Source organism: Sander vitreus, chromosome 14 (assembly GCF_031162955.1).
Source record: "Sander vitreus isolate 19-12246 chromosome 14, sanVit1, whole genome shotgun sequence".
NCBI classification, from domain to species: Eukaryota; Metazoa; Chordata; class Actinopteri; order Perciformes; family Percidae; genus Sander; species Sander vitreus.
The window spans coordinates 1,925,001-1,952,050 of record NC_135868.1 but is presented as its reverse complement, the minus strand read 5'-3'; the positions used below and the strand labels follow the sequence as shown (position 1 = coordinate 1,952,050).

General features: G+C 43.3%; 3 protein-coding genes across 3 annotated transcripts; 1 reads left to right on the top strand and 2 right to left on the bottom strand.

Annotated features, from left to right (window-relative positions):
* The first annotated feature begins 459 nt into the window (after positions 1-459).
* On the top strand, positions 460-10,713 carry LOC144528565 (uncharacterized). The gene is made up of 2 exons (XM_078267238.1): positions 460-598; positions 5,023-10,713. Exons 1-2 carry the CDS (start codon positions 550-552, stop codon positions 6,651-6,653), a joined length of 1,680 nt encoding a protein of 559 aa, XP_078123364.1. The 5' UTR covers positions 460-549; the 3' UTR covers positions 6,654-10,713.
* A 6,346-nt stretch (positions 10,714-17,059) lies between these two features.
* On the bottom strand, positions 17,060-18,943 carry LOC144528587 (protein Pat-like). Its single transcript, XM_078267263.1, has 2 exons — positions 18,808-18,943; positions 17,060-18,348 (listed from the first exon to the last, which is right to left on the bottom strand). Exons 1-2 carry the CDS (start codon positions 18,818-18,820, stop codon positions 17,855-17,857), a joined length of 507 nt encoding a protein of 168 aa, XP_078123389.1. The 5' UTR covers positions 18,821-18,943; the 3' UTR covers positions 17,060-17,854.
* A 185-nt stretch (positions 18,944-19,128) lies between these two features.
* LOC144528570 (uncharacterized) lies at positions 19,129-24,769 on the bottom strand. The gene is made up of 3 exons (XM_078267244.1): positions 24,382-24,769; positions 22,207-22,433; positions 19,129-21,574 (listed from the first exon to the last, which is right to left on the bottom strand). The coding sequence occupies exon 3, from the start codon at positions 21,546-21,548 to the stop codon at positions 20,004-20,006; it is 1,545 nt and encodes a 514-aa protein (XP_078123370.1). The 5' UTR covers positions 21,549-21,574; positions 22,207-22,433; positions 24,382-24,769; the 3' UTR covers positions 19,129-20,003.
* Between the last annotated feature and the right edge of the window lie 2,281 nt (positions 24,770-27,050).

Genomic DNA, 27,050 nt, shown 5'->3' with positions numbered 1-27,050 from the left:
ATGCAGTGTATTAACAGAATATATTATAAGAATGTGTAAACCAGTAAAACAGGGTTCCTAAATGTAACAAAATATATCCTCATGAAAGAAATCAAAACAAAAAAAGTGAAAATAGATTAACGAGGCTTTTATTTTGACAGCGATCTCCCGGAAGTGGTAGTGTTGTTGTTGTTTCCCAGTGAGAGAGAAGCCGTTAGCTGAATCGTGTGTGTGTGTGTGTGTGTGTGTGTGTGTGTGTGTGATGTGTGTTCCTCTTTGTGTGTGCGTTTGGACTAAAAAAGGTGGTACATGATCTTGGTAAGCAAGTTTTAGTGCATAAAAAGTCACCAAAATGAAGGAGTTGAACCTCATAGTTAAATACGAAATGAGTGGAAAACTACTGTATTCTTCGGCCATGTGTCTTCATGAAAGATATAAAAATGAAGAGAATAAAGAAGGCTTTTATTTTGACAGCGGTCGCCCCGGAAGTGGTGTTTGTTGTTGTATCCCAGTGAGGAGAGAAGCCGTTAGCTGAATCCCGAACAGCGTTTCTTAGTTTGTTGATCAGAGATGGAGCGACACCGGGAACACACGGAGGAGACCAAGCTGCGGGGAGAAGGTTAGTCTGACAATCTAACTGCTCTCATAATCACGCTAAGCTAACGTTAGCCTGCTAGCTGTTAGCATGCAGCTAGCTCCTGAAGCTAACGTGTTTCCATTAGAAGACTCATTGAGTCGTTCCTGTTGTTGAGATTATTCCTGGAAGCAGCTGTGAACGGCTTCACTTGGAAACACATTTGATGGATAGATAGAGATATAGATAGATAGAGATATAGATAGATAGAGATATAGATAGATAGAGAGAGATATAGATAGATAGAGAGATAGATAGATAGATAGATAGATAGATAGACAGGTAGATAGATAGAGATATAGATAGATAGAGATATAGATATATAGATAGATATATAGATAGATAGAGATATAGATAGACAGGTAGATAGAGAGATAGAGATATAGATAGATAGAGAGATAGATAGATAGATAGATAGATAGATAGATAGATAGATATATAGATAGATAGAGATATAGATAGATAGAGATATAGATATATAGATAGACAGGTAGATAGAGAGAGATATAGATAGATAGATAGAGAGATAGATAGATAGAGAGATATAGATAGATAGAGATATAGATATATAGATAGACAGGTAGATAGAGATAGATATAGATAGAGAGATAGACAGAGAGAGAAATAGATAGAGAGAGAGAGAGAGAGAGAGAGAAAGAGAGAGAGATTGTCTGGTCCAAAGCAGTGACAGTAATAGTTGTTGGTCGAGGTTGATGAGAAATACATCTGTAGAATACCAGAGAAAGTTCTGGCAGACTTTGTCCCAGTACAGTTAGAATACACATCTTCTGTTATTCACACGTCTCTCAGACACTGCTCACTTATACCTGCTCGACTCGCCTCGACCGTACTCGCCTTTTTTGGTTTTCCATTACGATAAAAAGTCATCACACACACACACACACGCTGCCAACAGGTCCTTTATGTAGTATCACCTCCGTCGAGGTTCCAAGCGAGCTGAGGCGATACCAAAAGGTGACGTGAAAACCTGCAGACCACTGATTGGTCGGAGAGAATCGTCACTAATCACTGCATCATCATTGCTAGCGACAGACGGGGGTTAGGGCTGCACGATATATATTTTTTGCGATAAATAAACATATGTTAAAGTTTACTAATTTCTGCAGCTTTCACTATTCTGCTAAAATCCAACAAATTGCTTGTTGAATTTAAAACAAACTAAAGGAAATCATTTCCAACATTATATTATTGAACAAACTTAACATTGAACTGAATATAAAAGGCTCCACTAAAAAAGGGCGACAGTTGTTTTTTTTTTTAACTGTAATTTTCTTCTGATATTTTCTCTCAACTAACACAAACAATCTCGGAGCGTCTATCGCAATGTGTCGCAGCTTTTCGTGATGGGTATATTGCCCTAGTTGATATTGCGATAACGATAAAAAAAACGATATATTGTGCAGCCCTAACTGCGGTGTCCTGAACAAACCACCATTTTTAAATAGTTTAGCCAGCGGTGTGGTTTTTTTTGCTGGCGCAGCGCAAAGCCCGACGCAAGTGTCTCTGCTAGTTTAAGACCGAGGCAGTTGTCAGTTTCCCGTCCAGCGCCCACGTTGTTATAACAACGTTGTTGTGCATAACAAATGCACCTGCGCCCGTCTGTGTCCCATGCTGGTCTTACAGGGAGGTGTGTTCAGGTGCATTCTGGGCGTGCTGGTCTTACAGGGAGGTGTGTTCAGGTGCATTCTGCGTGTGCTGGTCTTACAGGGAGGTGTGTTCAGGTGCATTCTGGGCGTGCTGGTCTTACAGGGAGGTGTGTTCAGGTGCATTCTGGGCGTGCTGGTCTTACAGGGAGGTGTGTTCAGGTGCATTCTGGGCGTGCTGGTCTTACAGGGAGGTGTGTTCAGGTGCATTCTGGGCGTGCTGGTCTTACAGGGAGGTGTGTTCAGGTGCATTCTGGGCGTATTGCTATCTTGAGGCAGTGGGAAGTGATGGCACCATTGACCATCAAAAACCTGGTCTAAAGTCAATAACGCAGCATTTCATTGTTATTTTAAAGCATTAGTAAAATGCTCCTAGGCTCGTGCACGGCACGTGCACACTATGCTTGTTACACACACAGGGACGCACAGCAGCACACACACATGCAGAAGATTACAAATACAAATATTACGGTGCAGATCCTCCATCATAACAGCAATGCTCCAAGGTCCAAACGCGCCTGGCTTTTAAAGGGAATGGGAGATGATCTCTGATTGGTTGATTGCATGTTACGCCCAAAACACACCTCTGATTAATGAAGACACTAAGGTCAACCCTTTAGAACCATGACCCCGGCACACGGACCCTTTTTTTCCGCCGTCAAACTACAAAAGTGGATTAGGACACGCCCTAAACACACCTGCACCAGGCGCCTCACGCCGTGACCGTACATCATTAAAATAGGACCCTAAATCTGTTCTTTAATGCATTTAAAGCCTTTTTTACCCTTTTGATGCTTTTTTCAATGTTTTGAACACTTTTCGGCGCTTTTGCCTCTGGTGTGCTGGTTAATAATTTAAGATAACGGTGTTGTGATAGTTGTCGGAGCACAGATAATAAACAGAAATACAACCACGAATCACCTTCTGTTCACATATACAGTCAAACAGCTGTTATACACCGAGTGTACCATGTCTACTTTATGTTGTCGGAGTTGTTTGCGATTCCTTTCCCCCAGAATCGATTATTTTTTTGATTAGCCTAAATATTTTCTGTTTCTACGGTAACACACACGGCGACTACATCATGTCCGCTTCCAGGGAAACAGAGCGAAAGCAGAAAAAGTAGAAAATCCATGTTATGTTCTTCTTTACAAAGTAAATAAATGTCAGAAACACACACAGTTCACACACACACACACACACACACACACACACACACACACACACACACAGTTCACACACATAAATGTCAGACTGACTGACTGACATGTGATGTCATTCTTCTTAGAAAATTATCAGTTTTTAGAAATGTCTCCTTATATATGGTCTCTAGAAGTGTTTTACTTTACTTTTGCTTTTGTTAAAGAAGGAAATGAAAATCACATATCCAATCACACAGACAGACACACACGCGGACACACATGCGCACACGCGCGCACGCACACACACACACACACATACACATCGTCCCAGTCCTAACTAAGACCAGAACGACTAATCGACTCAGAGGGGGCAGCCCTAATACAAAATATGGAAACATAGCCTATCATAAAACCTAGTTCTGCACCTTTTAGTGCTGCTTGGACCTGTGTTCATCAATTTAATCAAATTCAAAGGAGCTTTATTAACACGGAAACAGACGTTTACATCTGCAAATCAAAAATGTAAAAACAATAAGTAAAGATCTGCTAGAATAAAGTGTAAACAGAGCTGTGTGACATTGTAATCCAATATATGAGTGAAAACAAGAAAAGTGTAACTCATATATACATACAGGCCTAGATACAACTTACAATAATAATAGGAAAGTGTTGACATCGCTGTTGAAAAATATAAACACAAGAAAGTGAGAGCAATGTGAATTGCAACATGTTTGTTTCTGTATTTTGTCAACAGTTAACTTCATTTAATATTGTATGTGACGTTTTCTTTTGCTTGGTGCTAATGTTCCACCAAAACAAGTTCCTTTACCGTAGCCAGACCTCAATCCACAGGAGTCAATTGTCGCTCCCATCCCATCCCGAGCCCACAAAAATACTCCCGTCATCGTGACTGCCCCCCCCACAAAAAAAAATCATGTCCTGCAAGAAAGAATCCCGTCCCGCTCCCGTTTCGTTCTCTATGTTGTCTAAAGTTATCCGACTCTGTTGCCCCCCTGTAAACAACATGAAATCAAGGAGAGAGTTAACTTTTCCTGCAACAGATTTCCCACTGTGGACAGAAAGAACAGGGGAGACACTTTGTTTCTCTCACTATGACTCTAGAGTCACTACTCACTCTGAAGATAATCACACACACACACACACACACACACGCCGGCTCGATGCACACACCAGCGCACAAGTATAAACACCAGGCCACTTACGTAGGCTATGGCAAAAGCTCTGCATGGATCCTCCGCAGAACCATAAATCAAGCTTAAGTGGCTCTTTTTTCTAAAACGAAATGCCTTGCAATCTTTGGAGGGACCCGCTCCCATTGATTTCTATGCTCTATTCCGCCCCTATCACTTTACCAACAGTGAGATTGACTCCCGCGGGAATACCGTGACTTGCGGGAGTCCCGAAAAATTGTCACCCTCTACTCCACAGCACTGTGGAGATAGAGCTAGCTATGGGAGACTACAGAAACCTTACTCCATGTCAATATTGATGGATAAAAACTCCACAGAGAATCTTTAACGTAAATAATTGTGAAGAGAAGTTTGTGGGTATCCTTTAACAGATGTCTCTCCGTTTGTTTCAGCTTTACCTCCAGATGTTCTGAAAGTGATTGTTGGTGAAGAGGAGCAGCAGAAGTGTAGCTCCAGTGTGGACCAGCAGGAGCCAGAGCCGCCCCCACACATTAAAGAGGAACAGGAGGAACTGTGGAGCAGTCAGGAGGGAGAGCAGCTTCAAGGGCTGGAGGAGGCTGATATCACCAAGTTCCCATTCACTCCTGTCCCTGTGAAGAGTGAAGATGATGAAGAGGAAGCTCAGTCCTCACAGCTTCATCAAAGACAAACTCAACACATGGAAACGGAAGCTGATGGAGAGGACTGTGGAGGACCAGAACCAGCCAGGAACTCACATCCACTTTTACAACCAGAGACTTCAGACTCTTCAGAGACTGAAGTCAGTGATGGTGATTGGGAGGAGAGCACTAAGTCAGGTTTAAACTCTCTGAAGAATGATGAAGTCACTGTCGGTGATATTACCTGTACTTCCGTTGAGAGATCGTTCAGCTGCTCTGAGTGTGGTCAAAGATTCGGCCGCAAGCCACATCTGAACGCACACATGAGAATTCACACCGGGGAAAAGCCTTTTAGCTGCTCTTTCTGCGGCAAAAGATTTTCTCAAAAGGGGAACTCAATCAGTCACATGAGACTCCACACGGGAGAGAAGCCTTTCAGCTGCTCTGTGTGTAAAAAGAGTTTCCGATACAGCGGAGATGTCAGCAGACACATGAGGATCCACACAGGAAAGAAAAGGCTTAGATGCAACATTAGCGACACAGGATCAGAATCGGTGGGGAACGTGGATCCACAAAGTAATTCACAGCCGGACGCTCACGATAAGCGCCCAGAACGAAAAGCCGAAGTGAGCGATGAAGGTTGGGATGAGAGCGGAGAGCGCTGTCTGTCAGGTTCAAACTCTGACGATGCCTCTGAGGAGGGACGCAACGCTGAGAAAGAGTCGTTCAGCTGCTCTGAGTGCGGGAGAACGTTTTGTCGCAGGGACCATCTGATGAGCCACATGAGAACGCACACCGGAGAGAAACCGTTCAGCTGCTCCGTGTGTCAGAAACGTTTCAGCTGCAGCGGAAACATTTTGGCACACATGAGGATTCACACAGGCGAGAAGCCGTTCGAGTGCTCATTTTGCGACAAGAGCTTCAGCCAGAAAGGAACTTTGCAGCTCCACGTGAGAATTCACACGGGAGAGAAACCATTTAGTTGCCCCTTTTGCGATAAAAGATTTGCACATAAAAGACGCATGACGCTGCACATGTCGGTCCACACGGAGGAGAAGCGTTTCAGCTGCAGCGCTTGCGACAAACGGTTCACGTGGTACACGCAGCTGAAAACCCACAAGTGTGTCGGCGAGTCGTCACAGCGACAGCGTCAGAGTCCGAGCAAAAAGGCTCGAGCCAAGGAGTCGTTCAGCTGCTCCGAGTGCGGGAAAACTTTCAGCCTGAAGGGCAACCTGAAGACACACATGAGGATTCACACGGGAGAGAAACCGTTCGGCTGCTCCGTCTGCGGCAAAGGCTTCAAACAGAACGTGCACCTGACGGAGCACATGACCATCCACACCGGGGAGAAATTGTATAAGTGCAGCGTTTGTGGAAAAGGATTCAATAAGAAGTCGCTCGTCAAAAACCATCCTTGTGTTTAATCCCTTTTGTCAGCTTTTGATCACATCCTGACCCTGTCGTGTGTGTGTGTGTGTGTGTCAGGGTTTCTGCGGGGTCTTAAAAACTCTTTAAATTACAAAATGTAAATGTCTTAAATTCGCGAAACTATTGTGTTCCAGGTCTTAAATAATTTTAAACAGGTCTTAATTTTTCTATGTCCATGTTAAGCCGCCTACACATGATAGGCAGCAAAACTGCTTTGCGCCGGGCGTTCCATTGATTTCCTACGGGGGGCGGGGGGGGAGGGCGTGCCACCCAACTATACCCCTGGCGTCGCGCACTGCTCCGATTTTCCAATCAGGCCAAATCATTTATCATGTGTAGGCGGCTTAATGCTACCTCTAATGCTCTGAAATGTTCCTGTAGCACTTTTAGAATGTTTTTGTTTTATTCCGTGGTGTATTAGTTTCTTTCTTTCACTAGTCCAAATATAATACACTGTCTTACGAACAACAACGTAATTGCAGCCAATCAGCTTTTGTGTTTTTGGTCTCTTTTGGATTGTACATACGTAAATCAGATTTTATTTGTTTAAATGTCATTTATAAAGTTCTTAAAAAGTCTTAAATTTGACTTGTGAAACCTGCAGAAACCCTGACATCCTGAATTCACCGAGTCATATTTACAGAGATAACAAGTGATGAGTGTCTATTTCGCTATGGAGGGGCGAGTTTGTCTGCAGCTGTGACATCATGTCCAAGAATAGTAGAGCTGCCACGATTAGTCGACTAATCAGTCATCCGATTAAAAAAAATAATCGCCAACTATTTTGATAAACGATTAATCGTTAAAGCTCCATTGTGTAATAATTTCTCCCATCTAGCGGTGAAATTGTATATGACAACCAACTGAATATTACTTTCTAGCCCCTCCCAAACGCCTTCGGTGGCCGAACCCGAAATGATCTCTTAGTATCTCCATGGTTTACACGCAGCTGTTCTAGCCACTCCAATATTAACGTTGGTCTTGTTGCTTTGCCTGCCGTGTTGTCGTTTTCATTTTCTTTTTTGTTTCCCTGGCGAGTAATCTCCCCCTGGCATTCATCACGGTGCCACTGAGTGTAAGAGGGCGAAATGTGGAGCTATGTCCCTCTTCGGTTAATGTATTTTAAAGACGGAGGTATGTCCCTCTTTGGTTAATGTATTATAAAGATGGAGGTATGTCCCTCTTTGGTTAATGTATTTTAAAGACGGAGGTATGTCCCTCTTTGGTTAATGTATCATGAAGATGGAGGTATGTCTCTCTTTGGTTAATGTATTATAAAGATGGAGGCGCTACATGGTGGCCGTCATTCGAGTGAGTCGCTCAGTATGTATTCTGAATGATTCTGAATGTCAGATTCTACTCTTACGAGAATACTTGGAGGTGGAAGTAATTACACATGAATGAGCACATATTTGTGAAAGAGCAAAGGGTTTTTTGCTAAGAATCAACAACAAAAAAATGACACAATCTAAAAATTGCAAAAATAATTCAGTTTTTCAGCCTCCCAAATATGGAGGTTTTCTGCTCTTTTCTGTTTTATATCATATTAAACTGAATATCTTTGGGTTTTGGACAAACACAAGACATTTAAAGAGACCAGGGCTACAACTAATGGTTATGTTCACTGTCGATTAATGTGTGGATTATTTCCTGGATGAATGGATTAGCAGTATGGTCTCTAATATGTGGATCAGAGTTTCCCAAAAAGCAAAAGATGACGTCCTTAAATGTCTTGTTTTGTCCCCAACTCAAAGATATTCAGTTCACTGTCACAGAGGAGAGAAGAAACTAGAACATATTCACATTTAACAAGCTGACATCACACTAGTTTTAGAGATACATTTTATAGTTGGCAACTAAAAGTAAAAACTTCTCTGATTCTAGCTTCTTGAATGGGAATATTTTCAAGTTTCTTCACTCCTGAAACAAAGAACAAGTGTAAATGGACTGTATTTTTATAGTGCTTTTCTAGTCTAGGACTACTACAATGACTACTCAAAGCGCTTTAATACACTGTGGCTGCTCATCAGATAAACATTTACACTCTGATGGCAATTCTGGGTTCAGTGTCTTGCCCGAGGGCACTGAACCCACACTGCAGGGTCAGGGATCGTACCACCAACCTTCCGATTTGTAGGCTACCGGCTACTGCTTTATCCCCTGAGCTACATCCACCCTAGCCTATATCATGATGTTCCACTTCCAGGATTGCTCCGGTGCCGCAGGAAATGGTGCCGCAGGAAATGGAAAAGATCGGCCATTAGGGGGCGCTACAAATACAAAATAAAATGATATCTCATGAAGAGCTTTTTTTATAAAACTTAGAGGGTACGCCTAAAATAGAGCTCAACAGTCCCGCCCCTCCTCTGAGAGACCTTGGGTTCCAGAAGTAAATTTCCCGTTCATTTCTCCCATTGACGTCTGGAAAAATCCGTATATAAAGAGTTTTAGACCGTGCCTTAGGCTAACCAGATGCTACGTGACTCATAAGCGTACAACGTACCATTTCGAGTAAAAAAACGAACAGAAAATCCCCAAAAAAGTCAAAGGTACAAGACTGTGTACATATCGTCAGTTCAGAGCAAAGGAACTACTCCTCCCATAAACCACCGCGCACCACTGAACAAAGGAAGCTAACGTTAGTTTAGCTAACAGCTAATTCGGCTAACCGCTAGCTGAGACAGCATGTAATAACTTTAAAAGACCCTCAAAATAAAACCTGAAGATAACTGTTAACATATATAACAGCTGTTACGTCAGCTGTAGACGGCTTTACCCAGCGTTTAGTTTGAGTTAACGTTATTTTAGACTGAATCAAGCTGTGGGCTAGCGGATAGCAATTAGCTAAACTAACGTTAGCTTCGCAGCAGAGGCTAACGTCAGAAGCGTGGAACAGATCGTGATTCGTACAGTGTCGTAGATCCTCGTGACGGATCGTGCAGGCAGCACAGATCGGGTACTGACACCCCCCCTCCTCACCAGCATGAGTTCCACCAATCAGAGGCATCACTGTGGGATTGTTCAGGATTGTGGGTAATGAAGTACTTATCCAAGACATCGCGAATAAAAGACATTTATCTCAAAACAAGGGTAGTGCCCCATGATTTGTGGCGTCTATATGAGCATATACAATCGCCGAGTCATGTCGGCATGCTGGTTTTAAGTCTACCATCGACGGTTACCATTTTATGGCTTATACTCCAATTTGTCAATGGAGAAATTGCATTGTATTTTTACTTCTGGAACCCGCTGTGGGCGGGACTGTTGAGCTCTATAGTGTACTGATTGGTCAAAATGGGCGTGGCCTTTTACAACCTGTATTTTTAATTTATTACAGACCTTGCAGCTCACACGTTACTATAGCTGCATCTCATGTCGCTTAAATTGCCTCCTCGAGTCCTCCACTTGCCTCCCTTCCTCGCGTCTTGGTCCCTCCCACCGAGGAGGCACGGGAGAGACACGAGGAAATCATGGGAGGAGAGAGGAAACGAGCAAATGTGTTTTAGAGAGATGAGACGTCATTTCCTCTGAAGCATCACATTAATTTGTCAGCTGTTTGGGCGGAGTTAGCAACTCCTTCAGCTGCACGCACGGCTTCCAGGAAGGCTGCTCGCGTGTTTCCTCGCCTATAACTCCTCGATGCTCCCTCCTCGGGGCAGAAATAAGAGCTTTGAGACGGCCTTTGCGGAGGAGGGACGCAACAACTTCCGGTTCAGCCCGAGGACAGAGGAGTCCAGGACCTATCAAATAAGAGACATGAGCTGTACCCATTATTTCCCGAAGTTTGTCTTGCCGCGGTCGTGCTTTGGGTTTGATTTCCGCGGACTCCGCTGGTCGACGGGAGGGACTTGCGCGGGAGGCTTGGACCCCGTCATAACTGCTTGCACTTCTAGTTTTAATTTTGAGATATGATGAATGTTTTATTAACTGTAGCTATTGTAAACTCAAGGTTTTTGCTGATGATGCCCTCATGTTTCATTTCATGTGCTTGGATTCATACTGTAACTACAGTTCTGGTGTGAATAAATCTATAATGGTTTCACATTTTGATCTTTACTTGCTCGTCTGTTTGCTTTTTATAAAAGCTTCAAATGCAGATCACAATGTCGCAGATGAAGCTCTCTAGACTCTCCCGACATCACACTTCCCATTGTGTTCGTTGTCCTTGTGCACCTTAAAATCTAAAGAAATGCACGTAAAAGTATACATCACATTCTTCAGCTTCCTTTGTCCGTTATGTGACCTTGCACGTCGTCAAGGTCCAATCAGCTGTTTGCGCTCGGCAGCTTTAAGTTGTTTACGGTTTGAGTCTATGGTGCCTGAACTGCAGCTGCAGACTGTTGGACGTCCCAGTGTTTGAATCCTCTACAGTGAAATACAGACACACTTTATACCGTTCCGCTGTCAGCATTTTAATCGTGTTTAATCCAGCTGCTAGCTAACGTTAGGCTAACTTTACTTGCTGCCAGTTGTAGTGTTAACTAGCGTCACATGCAGCGATGTTTCTGTTGCCTCTAAGATTTGTCTGTTTCGGAGCATCAGAGAGAAGCGCAGACATTTAAGTGTCACTGAAATGAGGATCCGAAATCCGTGTTGTTATTCAGTACAGTAGATACCGGTCGTTTAGGCGTGTATTGCCGTATTAGCACTGGGTTTAGGTACCCAACCCTTGGGTGTATATGTATATGCAGATATCACAAGAATCCAGCTGCTGTGCAAGGTAAAGCTTCTGGGGCTCCAGCCCTGAATGTTTTCTCAAAAGCTCTGAATCTTCTAGGGTTTTAAAATAATTTCAACTTTGTGTTGTCACCCAGGGGCGGAGCCAGATTCTTATAAACATTCGGGGCTCAGCCCAAATCTATGTTCTGGGGGCGTGCTCCATTTACGGCAGTATATCAACAATTTTTCAAGCCAATTGTTACTAGAATGCCTAAAAATCTGTACATCATTTAGGAAAAACATGATAGTTGCCAAGGAAAGGAATAATAATGTGGGGACACCATCCTGTTTTGTATATAACTGTTCTGATGATTTCATGGAAAGTACCCCTGTACTAAGTCCTATAACATAGGTAGAAACTGTTTTTTTGTCGCCTTTTTCGTTGCCTTTTCATCGCCTTTTTTGTTGCCTTTGTTGTCGCCTTTTTTTGCCTTTTTTTTGCCTTTTCGTGTACACTTCCTTCAAGGCAGGTACTCTGTTGAAGTTTAAAACTATTGGATCTACCCAGAGCCACTCTGGATCTGCCATAACCAATCGCTAACGTTTGGTCGTGACGTATGTCATGCGCATGTGCAACAAGAGGGGAGACCATCAAGACTATTAGCCTTAGCACCTAGCATTAGCCTAAGCCAACTCCTTCACCACTAACAAAGCGAGCTGGAAGGCCACAACATCGTGGCCACCAACAAAACTCAGCAAAGATTGTCTTTCCTCAGGCTTTAACTTCTGGATATTCGGCAGCGTTGCCACAACGGACCAAATGGCTTCGCTCGCATCTTTCTCCGCCGCAACTCCAGCGCACGGCATCAACGTCATCGTTCTCAGCCCCTCCCTCTGTTCGCTGATTGGACCGGTAAAGATTTGGCCGGAGAAAACCCAAGAATATACTGCAAACCCAGACGTAGTAGTGAAGGAAAATGAAAATTGAGCGAAAGTAAGTAGGAGGGCGGAGCCAGGCTACATTTCGCTGCCTTTTTGTCGCCTTTGTCATCGCCTTTTTGTCGCCTTTTTTGTCGCCTATAGCCGCTTTCCGGCCAAATAGTTACAGGAACGTAGTTATAGGAAAAGTCCACTTCTAAAGAGATCTACTAACTACTCTCCCCCAAAACCGTTTTTTTCCATTTGCATTCACACTGGCCCAGTGGCCATAGGGACTATAGGAGGGGTAAGGGAGTGACGCAAGCACGGCAACGGTCTTTATAGCGTTAAAATCAGAAAACAAATACACCTGTCTGTTTCTATAAGATGTTTTTTTTTTGTGTTACAGCAGGACACGATCTGACATCATCACTGCGAAGGAATAACACGGCGAGCAGCAGCGTCGGCCGGGTGACATGGCCTGCAAAGTGAAGCGACGTTGGTCGCGAATAAGACATAGTAAGCCATACTTTGTATGAAAGTTAGACCGAAACTAGACTTAAGCCCTATTTGCACGGGGTCAGTATCATCTGGGGACCTTGTGTGATTTAGAAATGACCCCCCACCTCCCCACCCCACATCTGAGTTTCGTGTGGCGCGTTCGCGGGGAGCGCGTCGACTCGGGGATGGAGGTCTCTGGTTGGACAGCGGTCCAGACTAGGTTGGTCATGCTGCGTAGAGGGATAGAAAGGCACAGGAAACAAAAACCTTGGTGTAAAATGGTGTACGACCCCGCCAAATTACAGACACGTTGATTCACACGGGACTAATGTTATCTCAGGAATTTTTAAAAAAGTCTCCTGACTGAACGTTGACCCTTCTGTGATTATCCTACCTTTATTATTAGTCTAAATAATTCATCATTTCTGCTTTTCTATCTCCAGAATTAGGTATAATTTCCTATAAATGAGGTTTATTGACCATGAATTCCAAAAATAAGTGTAAATCTAGTAATAAGTTGGTGTTAGTGGTGTTCATACATAGTAGTGAAAGGAAGTGTAAAACGGGGGGAAAAGGGGCCAAAAACATTGAAAAAAAGCGCCTGAAAATGTTCAGTTTTGACCCGGGAGGACAACAAGTGCATGGTCCAATGGAAGACAACACAAGGGTTAAGAAGCAGTTGAAGACTTTGTTGTTCAAACAGGCTTTTACTTTTGTATGGTTTGATGTACCTTTGTGTCTTTCTTTTGTATTCTAATGTTCTTTTATTTGATTTTCATTTCACTGTGAAGCATTTTGTGATCATTATCGGTAAAAAGGTGCTGTATTAATGTGTTTATGTGTGTGTGTGTGTGTGTGTGCTTGTTTTACTATATTCGTGGGGTCCAAAAACCGGGGAATACAGTATACTTGTGGGGTCTGCACAGCCTTGTGGGGCCCAAAATGCTGGACCCCCCAAGGTTAAAGGTCTGTTTGAGGGTTAAGACTTGGTTTTAGGATTAGGGTTAGAATGAGGTTCTGGTTAGGTGGTCTTTTCTTTTTTAACTGAAAAGAGGAATGAAACTCACCTGAGATGAAATGGACTAAACTGAATCCTACCTGTACTACGGTGAGCATGCATATGTCTTTAAATAACTGCACTCAAACATATTTAATGTATTGGACATTAGTTTAAATCAGGGGTGTTGTGTTGTCGTCTTTTTCTGAGTCAAAAGTTTAAATGAAAAACCTTTTTGGTCGTCTTTTTCGACACTTTTGTGGCTTTCCCCGACGTTTTTCTCACTTTTTAAAACGTTTGTCGACTTTTTCTGAGCCTTTTGAAGGCTTTGTGGGTTTCTTCCCAAAAAATTTAAAAAAATGTTTTTTTTTTTTTTTTTTTGGTCACTTCTTTTGTCACTTTTTTTAAAGTAGTGAACTGATTATTTATTTAACTTGTTAAGAACATTGTAGTGAACCATCCACATTATTTTTTGGGGCAATTTGTTTGAAAGAAACCCAAATTTCTGATATGGAAACTTTTTGAAAAAGGGTCAGATTAGACCCGAGGACGACAGGAGGGTTCTTCACTGAGGGCCAGATGAGAGAAAACGTCTAATATCTTGACTGTATTATTGTATGTCATATATAGCTTTCTTACTTACAGTTTGGGCCTCATAAAGTCCCAAAAAAGTCACACAAAAAAAAGTTTAAAAAAAAACGACAAAAACATTTAAAAAAGCGTCAGAAATGGCGCTGACAGTTACGTTGACGCACCAAAACGACTCGTTAAGTTAACCCTCCTGTTTTCAGTCAAATTTGACCCGTTATCAAAATATCTACATCAGAAACATGGGTTTCTTTTTGACCAAATTATCCCGAAATAACATGGATGGTTCCCTACAACGCTCTTCACAAGTACTATTAATGATCACTAGACTTTCATTACATTATGACTGTTTTCTTCAGTTTTATACCATTTGAAAACAAATGTAAACGGTTTCTAAACAGTATTCAGACTCAACTCTGACATACACCAGTCTGTGATTAGCCATCAACATACATTGCTCCAATATTAGCCGAAAGAATTGAGTAACAGTGTAACAGTAGTGGTAATAAGTTGGTGAGAGGCGCGTAGACAGTACTGGTGGTAGTGGGGGAAAAGGTCAACAGTCCTGATGATGATGTGAACTCCGCTCTCCAGCTTGAAAGCGCTGTTTTATGTTGATAGATAGATAGATAATCTATCTCTCTATATCTATCTCCATGGTGGTATTGGAAGGGGGGGGGATTTTATTCTTGCATGTTTTGTTTTGTTGTGCACGATCAAAAACCATCCCAAGAGAAGACAGAAGAAAGACACGCTAGAAGCAGAAGCTAACCGGAGATCTCCGGTCGGATTGTCTTTAATGTTTTAAAGCAGTCAACACAGCCGTTACACGTCATACAAACGCTGAACACGAGACGTGAATATAAGTGAGATGCGTTTCTGTGATGAGACAGCAGAGAGCTGGGATCAGCGTGGAGTCAGCGATAACACTGTTGCATGTTAGGAAAGACTGGTGGAAGGTGATGGGAACGGTACTGCACACTGAAGATCAGTTTGGTGCTTTAAATATGTGTTAAATTATGGTTCATCATTAGATTTCTTTGCTTCAGTAGATGGTGTGTCTCTGTGTGTGTCACTGTGTGTAGAGCCCATTTAAAACCAACAAAGTGCTGTACAAAGTTATATTATGTTATAAAAACAAAGGAAGACTATAAAAACGTAGACACAATGAACATCATACAAACGACACACTTCTATACAAATGTCCCTAAACTAAATCACACGCCAAAGAATAAAAATGTGTTTTAAGACGAGACTTAAAGATCTCGGCAGTAGAGGAGGACCTGATGTGTTCCAGAGTCTCGGGGGGGGCCACAACGGAGAAGGCACGGTCCCCCTTTTGTTTTCATCCCAGACTGTGGAACAGCTAAAAGGAACTGATCAGACCATCTTAGGTTCCTGGAGGAGGGATGTAGGGTGAGGAGATCAGCAATATATAAAGGGGCCAACCCATGCAACGCCTCGGTGGGTGCTCCGGAGCTCGAGCACCCACCGAAAATACTGAGCACCCACGTGTGCCAGACTGCCAGTGGGCTCCATTCATTTCAAATCAAACATTGCAGTTGGTGCTAAGTGGAGCGTCTGTCATGGTGTGATTGGTTACGTCGCTGTCAGTCCCCTGCTCCATAGCCTACCCACCAATCACAGTGTCTCTTTAGTGACCCCCCCCCCCCCATCCCCCTACTATACAGCGCATGCATGTGCAGTAGGTAATCAGAGTGAGACTAAAAAGGACATTTGTTATGCAAAACCTAATGATGCAAGTGCATCGACGACATCCACCACCAGTGCAGACAGGACGGCATGGATTCTTACGTGTTCATCTCCAGTCCTATCTGTATCTGTGAGAAGTGGCGCTGTCCTGAGTTAAAAGCCTACTTTACGGCTTTCTTATCGTTGATGGGCGTGTGCATTGGTGTCGGCTGCTGTCCGTTTCCTAAGGTTTTTTTTAGGGAGAGAGAGATATGGTGTCGGGGAGATATGGTCTCTCCGTCTGGTACCAGTCAACAATCTAGCAGCCGCATTCTGGACCAGCTGCATCCCAGAATACAAGGGGCCGTACTAGTCAACACGAGAGGAAATAAGAGCATGAACAACAGTCTCCGAGTCCTTAGGACAGAGGAAGGATTTCAGCTCAGCAATAGTCCTGAGATGATAAAAAAAAACTACATTAACAACAATGTTAATGCTGGGTCAAAGACAAAACCTCGATTTCTGGCAAAAGGGCGCACACGTGAGGCTAAAGTCCCCAAATTTGTTGTGTGTCTGTCTCTGTGTCTCTGTGTCTGTGTGTGTGTGTGTGTGTGTGTGTGTGTGTGTAAATGATCAGTCACTCTTTCTTCTCCTTTGTTTGGTATCGTAGCTCTGAAACACAAAGCTGCGTTCACACACTCAGATCTGTTACTGCAGTAAAAGTACTAATGCTACAGTGTATAAATACTGTATAGATCAACAGCCAAAAATCTATACACAGAAAACTCATGTTTTTGCCTGTAGTTACTCCCGTTTAAAAACCCAACCGCCGAGGGAACAAATGATCTCAGATATCTGTTTGAGCTCTTCTTCCCTGATCGCAGGAGTCCCAAAATAGTTCATCTACAAAAAGGGGAAAAGGTTGGTATGAGGGCTGCAACTCATTCATTTCATTATGGATTCATCTGCCCATTATTGTTCTCAATTACTTGATTCATCGTTTGCTCTATAAAATGTCAGACAATGGTGAAACATTTCCTGAAGCTGATGTCTTCAAATGTCTTGTATTGAAAGTCCAAAACCGAAGGATGTTTAGATTAATATGATATAAAACAGAGAAGAGCAGGAAAACCTCCATATTTGAGAAGCTAAAAACAACATTTTCGAACGACTAGAGAATGCATTGCTGAAGAAATGGCGTTGTGAATGCTGTGTGCTGAAAGGCTGACGCTACGCTGGTGGCTGGCTTTGAATGTGTAAGGCCTCCTGCACACTGGCTGCGTGGCGTGTCCGTTTTTATTTGGGCTCCCATGGTAACAGGTTGGAGCGTGCACACGGCATGCGTGACACGCATGTCTCAAAAAACGCGTGCCTGCTAGAAATCAGACCGACGCCTATTTCTGTTTTTCACGCGACACGCAAGCGTGTTGGAAGCGTTTCCAGGCAACACAGAATACAAAAAGATGTTTATATGTCATTTAGACACAAATACATTTAATAAATGACATGTTGATGTTTGAAAGTCTCGAGGTTTTGACATAAATGCAGATATAAATGTGATTTAAAAAAAAATAAAAATAAATAATTATTGATTTTCTATTATTGCACCTGTCAATACAGAACCAAATATTCTGGAGCCTATTTTGCCGTCAATACTGCCGACGTTGTCTTTGCTGTAATCAGATCAGTATATGTTTATGGGAAACATCCGTGTGTACAGACAAGGCTAGCAGCGCCGCATCAGACACGTTTCTGGACGAAAACGCCACGCACCCGCCATGCAACTAACTGCCTAAGAAGAAGGTGAAGTAGTAGGAATGTTGTTATCAAAGCAGTTGGTGATTATGTTGATCTGTCGATACTAATCGATGAGTCGACTGATCCAACGGTTGCAGCTGTAGTTTGGGAGCCGCCGGCCTCGGGGAGGAGTCCCGTGGGAAACTGCCGTGGCGTCCTTAGCACCTCGTTGACGCGGTCGATCAGCATCTTCTCCTCTCTCGCCGCCACAGGGGGAAACCTCTGACGCAGGGTGTTCAGGAGAAACGCCTTCAGGTTCCCCGGGAGCGCCCACTTCCCTCTGGACCCGTCCCAGTTTGTCGTGACGCACCACGCCCAGTATTTCTCATCCGGGGTGACGAACCGGAACAGCAAGCAGCCGTAGCGATCCGCCCGGCCCTGGCTCATCCGGAGGAGCGTCTGGTGATCCTCCGGTGTCACGTCACGGATCTCCACGTCCGGATGCTGCCAGGGACGCCGGGGAATTGAAACGCCGTCGGGAGAACGGGAAGCTGAAGCCGCCGCTGTGGATGCGAGTCCGGGGTTAAACGGCGCCATCTCTGGCACATTGAGAGAGACGTTAACACAGACACAAAGAGACAGCATCAACAGTACAGAGTCTCTTTATGTGGTAAAAAAAAACTGGTATTTCATGTTTCCGCATTCTAACTTTCAGCCCGAGTGCTGTATAGACTGACAATTATACCTGAGGCTTATCTTATTCTTATTTAATGTTCTGGTCTGGTTTGAATCCTACTTAAAGAACAGGGACTCCTTTGTGTCTATAGATAAACATCTGAGCAGACAAATATGAAATGCGGAGTTCCCCAAGGCTCCATTCTGGGGCCTCTTCTGTTTAACATCTACATGCTTCCACTGGCTCAGATAACAGAAGACAGTTGCACTGATTATTTGTCTATAAGCATTAACATTTGCTGTGTGATCACATCAACACACAGTCACATGACTTCTCAAACCTGACGGAGGTTCTCCGCTCTCCTTCAAAACGTCACAGTTACCTTCTGTTTCCATGTGTTGAGTTTGTCTCTGATGAAGTTGTGAGGACTGAGCTTCCTCTTCATCATAAACAGTCCCTCCAGAATTTCGCGGCCTTTTTTTTTAGATTGTTGCGCCCAAAATGCCTGATTTCGCGGGTGCTTTTGTAAAGAATTACGATGTCGCTTTGTACGCTTGTTGCAATGACGCTGCGAGAGACTGAAAGTTGCAAAAAGTTGAGATGTATAGTTCTTTAAAAAATAAAAAGGAAACTTGTTTTGGGGGAGAATAAAATGACTCTGGGCTGAGATTTCTAGTAACCTTACCAAAAAAGGCTCAGGATGCTGTAAATGTTGGTATAATATGAAACTGTCTGGTGGATTTAAGACAAAAAATAATAATTTACATATATGTCAGTGGCTTGTTGATCTTTACATTGTTAGTTCATTTCCTATCCTGGCCTGGGACACATTCATACGGTTTGATAATACTGACTTTAACTTATCATTAACTTACAATAACGAGCGCAGCTGTCCTCAGTTCAGGTCATCGTGTCATCTCATCTCCTTTTTTCTCCTGCATCCACCGTGTGTGTGTGTTTGTGTGTGTGCAAGCGTCAGTCGCGGGGGCAGGACGGAGCAGCAGCCCCACCCGCTGCAGAGAGCCGACAGCCAGGATGGAAACGGGAGCAACTTCAGCGACTTTTAAATTGTTAAAGTCTACATTGATGTTAAAATGTATCGGACTGTCTGAAATGTTTGCACGGTCTCTTGCTGTACGCTTTTGTTGGTAAATGAGTCACACACACATCTCGCCTTCATATCACAAACAAGGAAATGATCAACCCTGCTCTCACTCCCGATTGGTCATTGGCTCTTAGAGTGCACGTGGGACTGCTGTGATTGGTTGAAGTCGCAGGGAAATTTCAGGTTATTGGTCAAATGTGCGGAAAAGTTGCGGTGATTGGTCAAAATTGCGAGTCGCACCAAATTCGGTGTGATTGGTTGAATTTGCGTGAATTAGCGCGATCGCGACATCGCGAAATCCTGGAGGGACTGGATAAAGATCTGAGCGGACAAATATGAAATGCGGAGTTCCCCAAGGCTCCATTCTGGGGCCTCTTCTGTTTAACATCTACATGCTTCCACTGGCTCAGATAACAGAAGACAGTTGCACTGATTATTTGTCTATAAGCATTAACATTTGCTGTGTGATCACATCAACACACAGTCACATGACTTCTCAAACCTGATGGAGGTTCTCCGCTCTCCTTCAAAACGTCACAATTACCTTCTGTTTCCATGTGTTGAGTTTGTCTCTGATGAAGTTGTGAGGACTGAGCTTCCTCTTCATCATCTTCACTCTTCACAGGGACAGGAGTGAATGGGAACTTGGTGATATCAGCCTCCTCCAGCTCTTGAAGCTGCTCTCCCTCCTGACTGCTCCACAGTTCCTCCTGTTCCTCTTTAATGTGTCGCCTCAGACTTCCTGCTTCTGTGAAATGTCCCTCGCCCATTTGACTCCTTCTGTCGATCTGCAGGGGAGTGTTGTCAAATGTTTCATCACTCTGAGAGACTTCGTTATGTTTCAGAGAGTTTAAATCTGACAGACGCGCACTGCTCTCTTTCAAAAAATCACTGTCATCAGTCTCAGGTTCAGAAGAGTCTCCATTCTGGTCTTCAGTCTCTGGTTGGAAAAGTGGATGTGAGTTCCTGGCTGGTTCTGGTCCTCCACAGTCCTCTCCATCAGCTTGTGTTTCCATGTGTTGAGTTTCTCTGCTGGCTGGAGGCTCTGCCTCTCTGTCCTCCTCCGTTTGAGTTTGCTGTGAGCACGGACGTCCGACACATTTGTGAGTTTTGACCTGACTCAGCCAGGCAAACGTCTTGTCACAAACGCTGCAGCTGAATCGCTTCTCCCCCGTGTGGACTCTCATGTGGTGTGTCAGGTTCCCCGCCTGGGTGAAACCTTTGCCGCAAAACGAGCAGCTAAACGGCTTCTCCCCTGTGTGCGTTCTCATGTGCACCTTCAGATGCGCCTCGCTCAAAGTCCTCAGATCACAAACCGAGCAGACGCAGGGCTTGTCTCCCGTGTGGACTCTCATGTGCTGCGTCAGTTGCACCTTCTGTCCGAAGCTTTTGTTGCACACCGAGCAGCTGAAAGGCTTTTCCCCCGTGTGATTCCTCATGTGTCTTTTCAGGTTCCCACTTCCGATGAAAGCTTTGCCGCACACCGAGCAGCTGAACGGTCTCTCGCCCGTGTGCGTCCTCATGTGCGTCTTCAGGTGTTCTTTGCTCAAAACTGCCTGATCGCAAACCGAGCAGCTGAAAGGCTTCTCTCCCGTGTGGATCATCGCGTGTCTCTGTAAATGCTGCCTGCGTGCAAACGCTTTCTGACACACCGAACAGCTGAAAGGCTTTTCGCCTGTGTGCGTTCTCATGTGCTCCGTCAGTTGCACCTTCTGTATAAATATTTTACCGCAAACCGAGCAGTTGAAAGCTTTTTCTCCTGTGTGAGACTTCATGTGTCTCTTCAGATGTTGCTTTGTTCCAAATCTTTTCCCACACTCAAAACAGCTAAACGACTCTTTGTCATCACCGATGGGAACTTCCTCACATTCCAGAGAGTTTAAACCTGACCGATGTTCGCTGGCGTCCTTCCAAACATCGCTGTCGACGCTTTCATCAGTCTCTGGTTGTAAAAGTGGATGTGAGTTCCTGGCTGGTTCTGGTCCTCCACAGTCCTCTCCATCAGCTTCTGTTTCCATGTGTTCAGTTTGTCTCTGCTGAAGTCCTGTTCAAGTGAGATAAAAAACTATTTCATTAGGGGGTCAGCGGTAGCTGCGTAGCAAACACTTTCTTTCACCGTAACGTAATGAAAGGTAGAATAACACGTTAGACATTTTCCGTACTAGATCCTTCAGAAACTGTTCAGTCATGTTTTCTACTCTTAAATTAAAATAAACCAGCTTCTCTTGAACTTTTATGCTCTTTCTTTCCGTTTTCCCCCTAAAAACCCTGTTAACCCTGCTGTTGTCCTTGGGTCAAAATGTGACCCTTTTTCAAAGTTTCTACATCAGAAATTTGGGTTTCTTTCAACCAAATTGCCCAAAAATAACACCATAGACCACTTATAGACATATGGTTCCATACAACATTTACTCTTCGCAGGTAAAATTGAGGATCAGTTCACTGATTATTTTCATTGAATTTTTTTTTTCAATTTTATAGCATTTGAAAAAACAATGAAGAGTTTAAGTTTGTGATTAGCCACTAAAATCGTAACTATTCATCAGTTTTTAAACTCAAAATTAGGTTCAATTTTCATATAAATGCATATAAACTTCAAATATTGTCTAAAAAAGGGTTTATTTTACCTTGGAGGACAACACAAAGGTTAAATAATGGCACCCACGTTGTTCTTACCTTCCTCTTCATCATCTTCACTCTTCACAGTAACAGGAGTGAATGGGAACTTGGTGATATCAGCCTCCTCCAGTCCCCTTGAAGCTGCTCTCCCTCCTGACTGCTCCACAGTTCCTCCTGTTCCTCTTTAATGTGTGGGGGGGGCTCTGGCTCCTGCTGGTCCACACTGGAGCTACACTCCTGCTGCTCAGGGGGAACCTCTTCTTTAACCAACAGCTGCTCAACATCTGCAGGAAACAGGAAACGCACATTCAGAGAGAGATTGCAGACAAATGTCATCGTTCATTAAAACCACAGCTCTTCTGCAGATCATGGAGCATCTAGTCTATATCCAAGAAGTTCCACTTCCGGGATTGCTCCGGTGCCGCCGAAATTCTGCCGAACGTCCCTCATTTGGCCCGGATGTCCGTCCCCTTCCTCTTTCTTTGTGTTGGCCTATAGTTAACTGCTCCTCAGATCTCTGCAGGGTAAATCCAGACAGCTAGCTAGACTATCTGTCCAATCAAAACAAGTTCCTTCCTGAGGCTATTGAGGCAGAGGCACCGTGGCTCTGTCCGGCGCTTAGCACCGCCCAAGACGATTGTGATTGGTTTAAAGAAATGCCAATAAACCAGAGCACGTTTTTCTCCCATCCAGGAATGCTGTGTGGACTAGCCAGACCTTCCTCCGCAGCGCTGTGAAGGAAGGTCTGGCTATGAGAGACTACTGAGCATCAAACAGCTTCACATTCGGACTAAATAACACTGTAAAAGCTTAAAGACTAAACCTGCTAAAGAAGTCCAACTACACTCACTAGATCTGAGAAAAGTCATTCATAAATAGCTTTAATGCTCACAATGATTTTACATTCATTTGGCTCAAACAACTTGGCTGCTGCGGCTTATAACGGTAGGGAAAACCCTAAACTACTACCGCATATATGTATATCTTAGGGGAGACTGGGGATAGCTGTAACATGTCCAACTTCTCCAATCAGGAACAAGTTTTACAATCAGCTGATTCACTCTGCACATGCTCTGTTTAGTCCTCAGTTAAGAATTTTTTTTTTTTTACCTCATTTATTTCTGTGAAGCATTGCCGGCTTTGTAGTTAAACTCAACAAACTTAAATCATGTTAATTGTGTCTTTATGGATATCTTTCATGCAGGTTGTTGTTGCTAATGTTTTAGCTGTTAGCTGTAAATTAAGATGAAAGAAGATTCATGGAAACAATAGTCTGGGTTAGAAAATGTTACAACGTACCCCGAGTTAAATGTTGGTTGTATTTATGTTTTTTCTTTAAATTTCAGTCTTGGAAAGGAAAGGAGTGCCTCTGAACACACACACACACACACACACACACACACACACACACACACACACACACACACACACAGAGACACACACACACACAGAGACACACACACAGAGACAGACACACAGAGACAGACACACACACACACACACACACACACACACACACACACACACACACACACACACACACACACACACACAGAGACAGACACACACACACACAGAGACACACACACACACAGAGACAGACACACACACACACACACGCAGACACACACACACACACACACACGCAGACACACACACACGCAGAGACACACACACAGAGACACACACACACACACACGCAGACACATGCACAGACACACACACAGAGACACACACACACACACACACACACAGACACACACACACACACTCAGACACACACACACACACACACACACACACACTGTCAGACACAGACTCACACACAGACTCACACACAGACACACACACACATTATGTTAAAAAGTCATTTAAATGTTGAATGAAACTTTTAATATCAGGTTTATGTTATAGTCCAAATATCATGTTCCATTTTACTATGGGGTAAACTGTAATATTTCCCTCCTTAGTAGTAGACTGTGCATTTTGTGTTTGGGTCGCAGCGATATCAGCTACATCATTTAATAGCAGACACATAGAACTAGTTTGTAGCCCATTTTGAACGCGCTGGCTTAAAAGAGCTCCAAGACACAGACAGAAATGTCAAATATGTTCCAACTATCCCCGGTCTCCCCTACTGTACTTAACTCTGTAGCTACAAAACGCATATATCCAACTTACTCTGTAGCTACAGAGAACAATATATATGAGAAAAAAGGTTGAGACACAAACCTGTTATTCTCCGCAGCTCCATTTTTAATATCCGGATATCTCTGTCTGAAAATGTCCACTCAACTGTCCTCGAGCCGCGGTTTGAACAACTCTGTCAGAGCCTAAAATCTGGACATTTTCCGCACATCAATAAAAACGGTTTCTGTCCGTATTTACGCTCAGCAGACATGCTAAGCTAACGGTGCTCCGGCAGAAACAACCGAGGGACTTGAATCCGTCCACCGTTTCTATTTGTCTTATTTCCCGGTTTATATTAAGACACTTTGACACCGTTTCCTTGTCCTGCTTCTTACCAAAAGTCCTCTATCATCGCTGCAGAAAATAAAAATAAAACCTTAAATTCCCCGGTGAGCTACGTTACCACGGATCTAACGTTACACGTCGAATTTCCTGGGCTGCGTAAAGAACGTAGAGAACGCAAATAACGTAACAGTAGAGGGAGGAGAGAAAAGAAAAACAGCCCCGAAATAACCGTCGCCAAACCCACCAGACTCCATGTAAATAATCAGGACTTTTAGCGTGTATGGAACCAGCATATTTCCACATGTAAATGGGTGAATTAAGGGTTTATTTCAACCAAACCAGAGTGGTGATTGTTGGAACACTGGAAAGATGAACCAAGACGGCTTTTGATAGTTTTATTTTGTGCCTGTCGACTTTGAATGCAGTGTGTTTTACGATGATAAAAGTACAGATTATTTACATGGAGTCTGGTGGGTTTGGCGAAGGCCTGTTAAAGAGCGAAGATTACAGTAGATATTATGAACAAATGCTTATTTACATCCGTCCTATCGTCATATGGTTGCTGAGAGAAGAGATGACAGGAAGGAGAGAAAGATCAACTGAAGGTTTAATGACCAAACCTGCTCTGTGTAACCGAAGCTGAGGGGTGAAAACAGCGTCCAGTAGCTCCCGTTGTCGCTCGTTCTCCTCTTTTGAACGACAAAGTTCCTCCTCGTACTCTGCTATCGTTCTTTCAAACAGCCCAAATATCTCTTCAGCAGCCGCAGTTAGTCGCTGCTCCACCAACGCTCTCAGCATCTGGACTTTACACATTTTACCTCTGTCTCAAAACGCACCACAACTCCATTCAGACACACGGGGGCTCTGATGGAGCACAAACACACACATACACACATACACACACAGTGTGCCTATGAACTAGGCTATTCTGTCCGAGGTTTCTCCCTAAAAGGAAGTTTTCCTCACCACCTGAGGTTTCTCCCTAAAAAGGGAGTTTTTCCTCACCACTGTCGCGCTGAATGCTTGCTCTTGGGGGAATTACTGGAATTGTTGGGTCTTTGTAAATTATAGGGTGTGGTCTAGACCTACTCTCTCTGCAAAGTGTCTTGAGATAACTCGTTATGATTTGATACTTTAAATAACATTGAATTGAATTAAAAAAGATTTCAACCTGGACCCTATTCTCCTATGTTTTAGTGTCTAAGTGACTGATGGGAACACCAATCTTTGACATTGGTCCAGTGTTCAGCGAGACTGCAGCGGAGAAACAAGCTACAATGTAAGTTAATAGGACAGTTGTCTAGCTCGTATTTATGTTTAGGATTTCTAAAGAGGTCGACCTTTCTGTTAAAGAGTAAGATCCTTTTTTTGAAACATTAAAAACATCTGCGAAATTGCGTTCGCTAAACCCACCAGACTCCATGTAAATAATCAGTAATTTGAGCATTGTAAAATACACTTCATTCAAAGTGGACAGACACAAAATAAAACAATGAAAAGCCGTTTTGGGTCTTCTTTCCACTTTTTCCAACCATCACAACTCTAGTTTTGGTAGAAATAAACACATAGTTTACAGATTTACATGTGAAAATATGTTGGCTCTATACACGCTAAAAGTACTGATTATTTACATGGAGTCTGGTGGGTTTAGTGTTAGCGACCTCAGAGCTGTTTCTGGTTAAACAGAAAGGTCTTAAAGAGGTTTTAAAGGTCTATCTCTGTAGGGATCCTTTCATAATGTTGTCAGACACTTAGAATAATAATCTTAGCCTGTCAGATACATTATATTTTGCTGTTGACTCTACCTACAGATGACAAATAAACTTCCCTGCCTTTATTATTTCCTTATTAAGGTTTAGGTGCCAAATCAGTGAAACTATCTCTTAGATGAAATGATTGTTGTTGTACTTCTTTAGCTTTAAGTTTTGTCTTTAAGCTTTCTGAAGGTAAGTTATGCATCATCTGCTCTTGCTTTTCCAACGTTTTAGACACAGATATGGTGATAACGGTCCAAAATAATGTGGAAAAAGAGATGCAAAACTACCACAAAGAGACACAGGTATAGATGAAATAGAACTTTTTTTAATATTTGAAAGATAACACATTTTCTTGAGGAAGGACGCCTAAAGTGTTACATTACATGTCATTTAGGTCACCCTTTTATCCAAAGCAACTTACAATGTCTATATATGTCAGAGGTAGCACGCCTCTGGAGCAACTAGGAGTTAAGTGTCTTGCTCAAGGACACATTGGTTGATGTATCACAGTGGGAATCGAACCCAGATCTCCCACCTCAAAGGCACGTGTCATATCCACTGCTCCATCACCACCTGCCAAGTATGACCACCTAATTCTTAACAACATACACTAGGAATTTGACTGTGGTAGGTGTTAAGTCTCTATACATTCAACAAATAGACACATAG